At 42.7% G+C, this 12,511-nt stretch overlaps 2 protein-coding genes across 6 annotated transcripts in view; both read left to right on the top strand.

The window, feature by feature from the left end:
* Positions 1-2,354: 2,354 nt before the first annotated feature.
* On the top strand, positions 2,355-8,416 carry RIPPLY2 (ripply transcriptional repressor 2). The gene is made up of 4 exons (XM_059701077.1): positions 2,355-3,964; positions 4,154-4,232; positions 4,560-4,615; positions 7,741-8,416. Exons 1-4 carry the CDS (start codon positions 3,741-3,743, stop codon positions 7,886-7,888), a joined length of 507 nt encoding a protein of 168 aa, XP_059557060.1. The 5' UTR covers positions 2,355-3,740; the 3' UTR covers positions 7,889-8,416.
* Positions 8,417-10,258: 1,842 nt separating this feature from the next.
* LOC132237112 (cytochrome b5 reductase 4) overlaps positions 10,259-12,511 on the top strand; it is a 71,221-nt gene continuing 68,968 nt past the window's right edge. For 2 of the 5 annotated variants that reach the window (XM_059701076.1, XM_059701074.1), the window contains exon 1: positions 10,259-10,490. In XM_059701076.1, coding sequence (XP_059557059.1) covers positions 10,416-10,490 — 75 coding nt within the window. In that variant the 5' untranslated portion in view covers positions 10,259-10,415. The remainder of the gene's footprint in view (positions 10,491-12,511) is intronic. The other 3 variants (XM_059701073.1, XM_059701072.1, XR_009453462.1) reach the window with 2 other exon arrangements.

Below are 12,511 nucleotides of genomic sequence, written 5' to 3'. Positions count from 1 at the left end.
CTTCTCCACCTATGTGTTACCAAGCTTTCTAAAATCTATTAGATCACTTCTGGGTTCCTTTCTTTTTAGTATTTTACATGCAAGAAGGAAAGTTAACTAAATACTTGGTAGCCAGAGGGGCAGATTATGGGACTCTGATAATGCTGTTTATTTCTGTGCCCCTTCTTTCTGGTTACATGGTGAAAATGTATACCTGCTCCTTTGAAATTAGGTGTGAGATGACTTGTTTTGGCCAGTGAAATATATTGGAGGTGATGTGTGTCACTTCTAGGTGGAAGCCTTTAAAAACTGGCATCCACATAATTTTATTCCCGTCTTCCTGTTATGGCAAGTGGCACCACTGCAGAGGAAAGAGGCACCATCAGCTTGTATCCTTATGTGAAGGTGCGGTGCAGCAGATCTCCCACCAACCAAAACTGGACATATAGCATGAGTGAGAAATAAACCTCTATTAAGTTAAGCCTGTGAGATTTTGGAGTTCTTTATTATTGCCATATGGCCCAGCCTGACCTGACTGATTCAAGATCCAATACCAAATTCATCAATTTTTTGCTTGCACTTTATCCTATATAATAAAAGCCCAGCAACTGTAACAGTGTAATGACTAGAATGACTGTTCGACCAGTCACTATGAGATGCATTGACCATCTCTTGGTCCCTCCCCCTGGCCCTCAGGCTCCACTCGCAGGATGGTGAATGGGGAACCATGGGGAACTGGGGTGGGGTGGGGCAGGACTGGGGACTGGCGAGGGGGAGGAAGATGGCCCTGATCACAGGCTAGGCCTAGGGACCCTACCTGCACACAATCTTGTGCTCTGGGACTTTAGTTAACAGATAAAAAAAATATCAAATCATCTGACCTGACTTTCCTCCTATATTCTCTGTTGCCTTATCTCCGAGCCATCACCATCTCTACCCACTTCACCAGGCCAGAAAACATGGGGATATATGTAATCTTCACTTTCATGTCCATCCACATTTTATGATTTGGCAAGTTCTGTAGATTTTATTCCCTAAGTATCCTTCAAATATATTTATTCTTTTTTTAAATCCTCACCTGAGGATATTTTTCCACTATTTGTAGAGAGAGTGGAAGGGAGGGGGAGAGACACACAGAGAGAAACATCAATGTAAGAGAGACGCATCGATTGGTTCCCTCCCCCTGCACCCCAACCAGGGCTGGGGATCAGCCTGCAATGGAGGAACATGCCCTTGATCAGAATTGAACCCAGGACCCTTCAGTCCGAGGGCTGACACTTTATCCAATGAGCCAAACCGGATAGGGCTCAAATATGTTCTTTCATGTACAGTCTATCTTTAATATCTATCTTCTCATCTGTTGCCTGAAATATCGCACTGACTTTGTAAATGATCTCCTTGTCTCTATTATCAGCCTTCCTTAAATCCATCTTCCATAGGGCTGCCAGAGTGATTTTCATACAATGCAAAATTTGACCATTCTACTCTCCTGCTTAAAATCTTCACCAGCACTTACAGAATCAAACTGAAATGCTTTGGCATGGCATACTAGGCTCTTAATAGTCCAAGGCCTTTCTATCTCCTCAGCCACCTCTCTGCTCTACCTTCTCCTCCCTCTCCTGCACGCGCACACATGCACACACACACACACACACACACACACACACACACCATACTATTTCTTGGCTGAAATTACAACTTCTAGAAATTACAACTTATGTGCCATTTACTCTAAGAAGGCTTTTGTGGTTGTCCCAAATAGACATATCTATAGTATTTCCTCCCTTATGCCACTTCTCTGCGTAAAATGTGTTTTTGTTACTTAATATGACACTTTTAAAAAACTTTTGCTTATGTGGCTATTGTGATGGCCATAGATAGTGACATATCCTCTTACAGAGAGGATAGCTATTTTATTCACCATTATATCTGGAAAACACAGTACTTAGTATATTACAGGTACCTCAAAAGATGTTTACAGAACTGAAACAATAGGCCATTTGATCAAATAGCTCAACATTTGTTAATGGCCTATAGTTTATTAAATAGCTTAAAATATTGACAGTTTACTATGTGTTAGGCACCATAGTAAGTATTCTATAATTCCAGGGCAATAATTCCAGGGCAGTGATTTTCAACCTGAGTGCCATGGCACACTGGTGTGCCGCAATAATAAAAAAGAATGAATATGTTTGAAGGATACTTAGGGAATAAAATCTACAGAACTAGCCAAATCATAAAATGTGGATGGACATGAAAGTGAAGATTACATATACCCCCAGGTTTTCTGGCCTGGTGAAGTGGGTAGAGATGGTGATGGCTCAAAGATAAGGCAACAGAGAATATAGGAGGAAAGTCAGGTCAGATGATTTGATGTTTTTTTATCTGTTAATAGAGTGTAAGATAAAGAGGTCAGTGCCCCTGACTAAATAGGCACTTATCTTTTTATCTTTAGATTGTCAAATTTAAAAAAAATGACAACAGCCAACACAACAATAGCTATCTGGTGTGAATGAATCAAAATTAGACCTATTTTTTTTGTTAGATTGGCAAAAATATATTTATTAATGTGCCATAAAATTTTAGTAGTTTATGTGTGCCATGAGATGAAAAAGGTTGAAAATCACTGTTGTAGGGCATTGAGACAGACATTAAGTACCTATCATTACAGATTTCATTATATGAAGCAAACCGTATCTCACCTTCCTAATAGGCCTTAGATATTAATCCAGTGGATTCTTTTCCTATGAGTAACTGAATGAATAGCAGAGACACTATACTTACATTCAAAGTGTATTTTTTATCTACAACTTTTAAGAGGAAGTCAGCTCTAATATTTAAAACATTTTGAAAAAATATGGCATTTATATATCATCTTTCCTTTGAAGCACAACACTTATTTATCACATTTAAGGGACCTCTGTAGTGAGGGGTAATTTAAACAAGAGAAACGAGTCACAGAGAAGTTGACTAACTTGCCCCATACCATAACTTTTCAAGATATCATCATTCTCTACATACTCTGCCCCCACAAAATAATTTTCTAATTATCATTGAGTGATAAACTGCCAAGCAGTGACAGAATATACATAAAAATCAAGACTTATCTTCAGGGGACTAATCATATGTTGGGAAAAATCACGACATTGTATTATGACTCCAATTTCTGGCCCTCTTGGCTAGAACATTTAAGGATGTACAATTTATCTCTTCTGAATTTTGTATTATCTTCAAATAATAATAGGCAGATATATGAACACGGCGTTCCCAGCCCTGGAGAGCCATCTGCGCCCCTCGGATATTCTTTTTATAAGGAGTCCATTCGTTCGCGCATCTTGTATTATGCCGGAAAGAGGAGTTAAGGTCATTCCTTTTCATGTATTCGCATCCCATTTTTACAATACGGGGTGCAGAACCAGTTTCATTTGGCAAAGGCCAAAAAGCCCTGAGACTTGGGCGAGTCAAGCATTAATTACCAGCCTCTTGGCCCATTTGCAGAAATACACAAAACGTGTAGAATCACTTAATTTTATCCCCTCCTAATCTTTTCACTTGGAAACTGGCTGCTCGGGCGAATGTTGTTTTTCTCTCCGCAGCCATGTGTGAAGAGCGATTAACACTCGCTCGACAAACCCCTTCCCGGGCCATTTGGGAGCTGCACGCGTTCACACCCGGGTTCAGTCCCTTTCGCCTTCACGCGCAGCCTTTTTGTTTATGCGGCGAGCAGCGCAGAGAGGGGCGGAGAGGGAGCGAACCTCTCAATGTGCAGCAGGCCTCGGGGAGGCTATATAAGCTGCGCCGCGCGCGGGCCTGTTTTGTGCAGGGGCAGGCTTTTCTGCGAGCTGGCAGGGGCTTCGGCCTGGCCCCGCTGCGCCATGGAGACAGCGGAGCGCGGGGAGAGCGGGGCCGGCGAGTGCGCGCACTGCTGCCGCCTGCAGCCCGCGGCCCCCGAGGGCCCCGCGCGGCACGGGAGCGCGGACTCCGGGTACCGCCCTGCACTTCCTTTACCGCATCCCTCCACGCCTGCCTCTCCAGCTCCTCCTCTCCGCTCCCGCCCTCCACTCCTCTTCCCCTCCCCTCCACCCCACTCCCCGAGGTCCACATTCGGCTGCGATCGGTTCTGCCGAGTCTGGGCTCACGTCTCCTCTGCGCGCCTTTGCTCCCCACTCCGCAGATCCGGAGGCTTCTGGAGACCGTGGATTGACGCACGAGGAAAGCAGGCGGAGGAGGCCCCGCACCACGCCGAGGAGGTGGTGAGTGAGCCGCGCGTGGCTGGCCGCGCCTCCGAGGGGCGCAGATAGTTCTCCAGGGCTGGGAACGCCGGCCCGAGGGAGACACGCGCCCGGCCAGCCCCTCGCTTAAGATCGCGCCTGCTGGTGGTCCTGCGGTGGTCCTACCCGTGGCCCTGTTGGTGCAGATGAGGCGAGAGCAATTGCGACACGGGGGTCGGGCCAAAAGCGAGTCTGCAGAGAGCCCTGGGGTCACTTTCCCTGAGGGCGCGAGGAAGGCTTGGTCCCGCGAGTTTCCTGGTTCTAGAAAAAGGTGAGTGATAACTATGATTCATCTCCTTACGTCTCCAGATGCCCGGGATGACCGAAGCCTCTGGAAAGCTTTCGCGATACAAGCACCCAGTCAGGTGAGTGACAGGCCAAACCTAAGGTCTCCTGCTGCTCCAGCCCCTGGAAAAAGCCAGGGACTTTGCAGGGCCCAGCTCAGCAGCTGGTCCTGCAGTTTTTCTATTGGAAAATCCTGTAGGTAGTATCTTCTAGGTTACTTTATCTTCCCAGTCCCAGAGGTCTTTTAACTCATCGAATTGAAAAATGTAGGCGCTCACACTCTCACCTAGAAGAACTGTTAATCAGCGCATACTCGGTAAGAGGCTTAAGGAATGTTGTATAAACAGGGAAAGTGGACGATGATATGGTAAAAGTTGAACGTTGACATCTTGTGCCTGCAAAAGTTGTTTGCTTTTTAAGGTCAAGGGGTCCGAATGCAATTGACTTCACGCCAGGCAAAGTGTATATATTCTTATTCTCCTGCAAACCAGAAGGAAGGAAGATGTTCACAGTTGCAGTTTCATAGCAAAGGGAGCAAAAGGAGCTTGCTACAGTAAGAGAAAATGGAAATGCGATGAAAATTCTAAAGGTCCCTGAGGGTCATAAAAGGGATCACAAGTTGTAGGGCATAACAACGAGGAGCTAGTTTCCTATTCTAATCACAGAAAGTCAGCCTCTCTGTAGGATTCTCTGTAGCTTTTATTCGGGTAAAAGGTTAATTTTGCAGTTTGCCTGCTTCAGAGAGCTGTTAGGTGAAGAGCTATATGATGTTTGTAACTCGCCAGCCTGGCTATGTGTTTATAGATAACATGTTGCTTTATTTCCTGCCATGTGCTAGCACTAGTGCAGGACACAGGAAAAAAATAATCATGGCCCCCTGGGAAGCGTTGTGAGAGAGTTCAATTGGGTCAGTGTTACACTTCAGGGCATGAAGTGGGGAGTGGGGAAAAGTCAGGAAAGTGTATTATAGGTTGTGGTCTTCAAGTTAGCCAAATGTTTGTAGGTGGGGAAGGCAGGGCCAGAAGAAACAGCATAGGGAGAGAGATAACAGGGTCATGGAACAGCATGGCTCCTCTGGGAGCATCAAGTTGCTGGAATTTGGGTGTGTGAAGCTGTGGTCATTCCAGCAAGGACCTTGGTGCAGAGTTTTGCCCTGATCCTGTAGGTAGTATTGGGGATTACTCAAAAGATTTTAACCAGAAGAGTAGTGTGATCAGATTTATATTTCAGAAAAATCACAAAGGAAATGGTATATACTAGCAGTCTTAGAACACCAACGTGAAATTGAAAGGCATTGCAGTTGTTCAGACAAGAATGATAAAGAGCCATTCTAAGGCTTTGGATGTGGGATGGGACTGGGTGAGTTTGGGGTATACCTAGCTGACAGTAGATTTAGGCTTATAATGTACTGGATATGGTAGATGAAGAAGAGGTAAAAAGACAGAATGGTTCCCTAGTTTGTGGCTGATGACCAGGTTGAATGCTGTACTAACAGATTGGAAATTAGGGCTAAAACAGATTTGGGGAGCAAGATAATGGGTCCAATTTTCCATTTATGGTATTTAATGTGCCTATTAATGTGGGATTGCATCCCAGTGGCAATGTCCATTAGGGAGCTGCCTATGTAATTCAGGGACTCATCATCAAGTTCTTAAGTGGAAAGGCAGACTTGGGAGCTTTGGTAAATGAACAGTTGGAGAAATCATGGCGGTGAGTCAGATCATTCTCGGGAGTCCAAGAGGGGAGATGATCACTTTTGATAAAACCATGGGGGAAGGCCAATACCTAACCTGTATACAGAGAAAGAAGCTCCACAAAGGAGACAGAGAAGACTTATCCAGAAGGGGGAATTCAGGAACGTAGGGGGTGCCTTGAAGAAAAATGGCCAGTGGGAAATTCTGGGGAGGATATGGTAACAATTAAACAAGAGTCTTTGTGTTGTGCAATTCCAGTAACACATTAAAAAAATCTATTTGTTTCGTATACAAGCAATTCTTTCCTATTCTGAACTACTGTAGAATTATGTTTGCACTTCTCTTGTTTATTTTACTTTTTAAAATTTCTATCTTGAGCAGTATTATGTGTTTCTAATTCTTTTTACTCAATTGTCAACTTCTTGAGGGTAGGGATTGTGATATATTCTTCTTTTAATTATGAATTATGTCCAGCATAAGAAAGCACTGAAATATTTACTGAATGACTGCATTATTAATGGTTACTAATTTGACACCAAAATTATAAACTATTTTTTACCACATTGCTAAAAACAGTTATAAACTACATTGCCTATTTTTTTTTTGCCTTTTAAAATGGAGTATACTGAGCATAATGTACCATCTTTTTGTTAGAATCACTTTATTATATGAGTTCATGGGGCTATTTACACTGAAATGACTACACTGTTGTTGGACATTCAGCCTTATCTCTACTCTTCTTTTCCTTGGATGAAAAATAATAGATCAGATGACAAGTGTAGTATTTTTCAAATATTTGAAATTCTGAGGTAAACATGTTTACATGCGAATTATTTGTATGAAACCAGTGTCATTCTAATTCTCAATATGGTGTCCCAAATTTGATTGGATGGGGAAAGGGAAGGGAGATGGGATCAAGATTGGGCTCAGAGGTAACCTTGCTGTACCTCAAGTTGTGAGCGCATAAGCAAACTTTTAAAAATAGTGCTTTTGTACTTTTCTAAACTTACATTGGCTACATCTGTAAGAGTTAAATGTGTGAGCTTTAAGCAAGATTCTTGGTAATTTCTGCCTCTGTGTAAGGATATAACATTTTATTGTTTTTATGAAACTGTCATAATTTCTAATGTAATGGTAGGATTCATTTTTTCCCCTAAGAAATTTGGAAATTGGAAGATAAGCCTGTTTTTTTAAAGAATAAATATATCTATAATGCCTGGAGTAAGCTAAATATTGATCTTAGGTTTACACAGGGTTCAGTGTGAATTTGTTTGACTCAATTTACAACTTGGATAAAGATTTAAAATAATCAACCAGTTATTGATACTTTGGCAAGTAGACTCCATGAAAGCTGTGATAGTAGCATTTTAAACCTATATCTTAAGACTGTGTCTAAGTGCATAAACTAATTGTTAAAAATACATGGAGTTCTTGACTTTGAACATTTCATGAGTAGAAAGATTCTAAATATTAAAAAAGATAAAGTGTATTATGTTGTCTGCTTTTTTCAGACTATTTTGGCCAAAATCAAAGTGTTATGATTACTTATATCAAGAAGCAGAAGCTCTTCTGAAAACTTTTCCAATTCAAGCCACAATTTCATTTTATGAAGATTCTGATAGTGAAGATGAAATTGAGGAACTGGTCTGTGAAAATTAATCTGATTAGTTACTTTTGATGATATTAAACATTTGTAGGATTTAAATTTAGTGTGCAAATATATCATAATTCTTTAAATTTATTTATTTGTATGTAAATTATTAATAAAATGAATATTTTGTAAGTACTATAGTAGTTGGGCCTTTTCTTTAAATCCCTACGCTGTTATTCAATGCTGGAATGTAAAAGTAGGTGCCATTTACAAATATCTTGATTGTACTGTAAACACTTGGAGCTTACAAAAGATAATTTTGATCTCAAACTATGAAGTTTATCTCTAGTAATGATTTTGCAAATATTTAGTTATACTTTTGCATAGAATGACAATATTTTCAAACTGAATCTTATAACATCTATTTCCTATCGATTTCCATTGGATATTGTAGTTACAGATGAATATTATTTGATAATGAAGAAAATCACCTCATGTCCCAATTACAAATTATTATTATGTATTTGCTAGCAGATGGTGAAAAACACTTTAAATCATTGTCTGTAATTGAGAATGGGAATTAGTGTCAGGACTATTAAATTTTAGGCATTTTTAATGAATGATGAGTCAAGTAATTCTCTCCTTAATACTCTTCTGCTGTCCTTAAATCCAGTAATAAAATAGCATGGGTGTTCAATACTTATGGCAGTACATTGAGGAATCCCTAGAATTAAAATGTCTAAATGGGCATTACTTACATGGAGTCTAAAAAGGGCAGCCAAAAGGTCAGAGTTTGATAGTGTTATTTCCACTTTCTCTCCAAGGGGGAATTTGGGCAGATATGAAACATTCTCCAACAACATCACCTTCCTTTGCTCTGGTTTTCTGCTCTGATATTCTCATGAAAGCATTTTCTTATGGAAAGAGAAATAAGAAATTCTCAGTGATTGGTGTTTTAAAGTAGGTTTATAGAAGAATACAACTCTTTTAATGTGAGAGAAAAAGAGTACTTTGCAAGGTAAAGGTAACAATAAACTATGGTAACGAATGAAGTTCCTTTTAGCTCAAATACATTTTTTTTTCACAATAAACATTTCAATTGCAAATAAAGAATGTTTCTGCAATATTTCAGAACAATAATAGGCAGAGGTAAAGGTCTGAGATGGTTACCTAGCTAAGAAATGCCTCTTACTTGAATAGCTACTTATATTTCCTCATTTTCCTGTCTAATTGAAAAAATTGACAGACATTAATTTACAGACACTTTAAGGACAAGGCAATTGAAATAGGGCAAGTTCAAACCATAGTTCAGACTCAGGAAAAGTTAGTAATGGAATGTGGCTGTGGAGAGTTATTTAGAACTATATTTCTTCTGAAAACCTTCTCCCTTCACTGCATTCTGTTCTCAAATGTGTGTGTTCCCCAAGGAAAATACTCATCAGGTCTCCGATCTGAAACCTTGAGACTTAGAGACTGTTGTTTACCTGCATGGTATTTGTGCTTCTCATTGATATGTTGTAATAGTATGAAGAACCACTGCCATTTATTGAGTGCCTTCTTTTATTTTTTCTTTTTGATTAAGGTATTACATATGTGTCCTTATCCCCCCACAATATGATGTATCTCAAAATCACCATGCTGAATGAAAAAAGCTGGATGCCACCGAAGAGTGCATATTTACATGATACCATGTATACAGAATTTAAGAAAATACAAATTAATTTATATACCCAAGGATATGTTTGAGTGCCTTCTTTTAACCAGGCACTGTTTTATGTAGTTTACGTCATCTTATTTAATCCTTACTAAAACATAAATTCATAATGCAGATGGGAAAATCAGGCTTTGAGATACTAAAGTACCTTGCATAACCTGACTCTTAAATACTGCAATGGGGTGGGGGCTGCATCAGTATACAATTCCTTGTATCTTTCAGGGAAGGCAGGAAGTTAGATGAAGAGGGAAAACTCATGAGCAGGCAAATGGAGCAGAAGACTTTACTAACGTCTTTGACTCATAATGTCAGTCATTAGCGGGGTTCTTAAAGGTGGAAGTTTTGTCTTCACCTCACAGGAGTGGCTGTTTGCATTTGACACCTTGGTTTTTAAAGCTTCCCTTTCCTTTACAGCTTGGTGCCTTAGAGGAGAGAGTTTCAGAGAAATCAGAATTCTAAGTTGTGTAATGGTAGTGCTTGTTTAACAATGGACAGACACTTGTGGGTGAGTCCGCAAGCATTTGGTCCTAGATGCGGTCAGCACCAAGGCTAAGGAACAGTTTCACTCTTATCTTTCGCAGAATAGCTGTCACGTCCCCGCGGTGCTGAAGTTCAGGCAGCACTAACGGAGCATGCGTACTTTCCCCTGGTTCCGCGTCCCCTCCCCAGCTAACTCCCTGTCCGTCACGTTGGCCCCGCCCTCCGCGACTCGACGTGCTGCGTCATGGCGCGCCTCACCCCGGGCGACCCCGGAAGTGGGTCGGGGGCTTGGCCTCTGCCCGGCCTCGGAGCCGGCGCGGGAGGTGTAACCCCGGAGGGGTCCGGCCGAGCGATCCCGTCCAGCGGCGGACCCTAGGCAGGGCCCGGGCCGGGGGTCCAGGATGCTGAACATCCCTTCCCAGTCTTTCCCAGCCCCCCGCTCGCAGCAGCGCGCCGCCTCCGGGGGGCGTAGCAAGGTAAGCGGCTGACAGCCGCGGACGGTCCGGCTCAGCGCTTGCCTCCCGCGGCGCTCGGGTTCCCGCACAGCCCCTTCTCCCCTTCCTCCCCTCTCCCCGCTCCGGTTCTCACCGCCGGCCCTTCCTTTCCTAGTTGGCAGTCTTTCTGATCCCAGGCTGCCCCAGCCCTCGAACTCTCCTGACCCCCTCTCACCTCCTAGTCGCTTCTCTTCCCAGCCTTCACCCCGTCCTGTCCATTCCCTTCTTCCAAGTCGCCCCGCGGACTAAGTTCAGATGTAAATGACAGGCCTGGCCCCGTGCTTCCTGCTTATAGGGACTGAGTATTGGCTTTCTTCCCTCAACCTGTCCTCCTCTCTGGTCTTTTGTTCTCTTTCTGGGGGAGTTCTGAGGGATGGGGGTCCCAGCGGAAGGGAAAGGTTGGGCAGTGGCGACAGTGACCTGTGACTATCCCTGCAGGGGCGGGGGCTCCCCGAGCTCGGGGAGATCGGAGAAGGGAGACCACATGTCTGCAAACCTCCAGTTTACGGAGCCTTATCCTTGTCGAAGTCATACTGCCCTTCTTTCTTCCTCTGGCACTTCAGTTTTTGTGTGTTTTTTTTTTTTTATCACTGCCTTTTCTACTGATAACACTTGATGACTTCGAAGCGAATATACTCTTTAAGTTTTTGTTGAACCTAGTTACCGTTAGCAACAGGTGGAATACAATGTATTTTACATTTACAAGATTTAATAAAACCGTCTCCTTTGCTCATTGCAACATGAATTGCTGGCTCCTGTTATTTGTTGGTTCCTCGTTCTGTAACCACATCGTGTTTTTTGTGGGTTTTTTTGGGTCTTGTTTTGTTTTTGAGACTTCCACCTGCTTGGAACACTCCTTTTTCATTTCTGGGCTCTGAGGGCTTAGCATCATTTGGAACCTTCCCCCTCTTTCTCTTCTCTCCCCTCCCCTCCCCTCCCCTCTCCCCTCCCCTCCCCTCTCTCCACTAAGACCTGGAGTTTGACTCTAGATCAGAATTATGGGTTCAGGGATCTGTAGCTCTCATTAGCTTTTCAGAAGTCTGTGAACCCAACTATAATAATAGTACAGCCGAGATTTATTCAGTGCTTACTGATGGCCATGTATGCTCTAAGTCAGCGGTTCTCAACCGGTGGGTCGCGACCATCGGAAAACACACATAGCATATCAGATATTTACATTACGATTCATAACAGTAGCAAAATTACAGTTATGAAGTAGCAACAAAAATAATTTTATGGTTGGGGGTCACCACAACATGAGGAACTGTATTAAAGGGTCGTGGCATTAGGAAGGTGGAGAACCACTGCAAGTGTTCTCATTGCTTTACTTGTATTCACCCGTTTACTCTTTACAGTGATCCTATGAACTGGATGCATTTGTTATCTCCATTTCACAGAAAAGGAATCTGGTGAAGAATGTTGCCTTAGATCTTACGGGCTTGATGTGATGTGACTCTGTGGCTGTAGTTTTTTAATTTATTGTTCCACATGTCATCTAGCCATTTAGTTATTTGTCCCCCCTTCCTTGATATTTGACCTGTTTCTCGTCTTAAGCTGTAGGGAGCAGCTATAGGGTCAAGCCTTGGATTGACCTGTGGCAGAGCCACATACAAGTCCCAGCTTGAAGGGCAGAGCCCTCCTAGCACAATTAAGCTTGACCTTATAGTCCTCCCTTGTTCCTTCCTAGGTAGCTAATGGGTTGCGGGAGGTGCCAAAACAAGGCTTGAGTAAGGAAACTCGCAATAGCATTGTAAACATGTTGACCACTCCCCTTGTTTTGCTTTGTGTGATCTGACTATAAAGTTGGGCTTACAGGCTGGGTCACTGTTTCCTCATCCAGGCAGTGATCCACCTGGTCCCAACTGTATTCTCTTGTCTGTTTTCTTTAATCCTTCACTGCCCCTCCTCAGGTTCACCCCTGGCTGTGCTGGACGTGGTTCATTAAGCTAAATGTTTGACTGAATAGGATAGCCTTTCCAGAGAAAGAATCTATGAATTAGGTC

The sequence above is a fragment of the Myotis daubentonii genome, chromosome 6, assembly GCF_963259705.1.
Source record: "Myotis daubentonii chromosome 6, mMyoDau2.1, whole genome shotgun sequence".
NCBI lineage: Eukaryota > Metazoa > Chordata > Mammalia > Chiroptera > Vespertilionidae > Myotis > Myotis daubentonii.
This window is presented reverse-complemented; position numbering and strand designations above follow the sequence as displayed.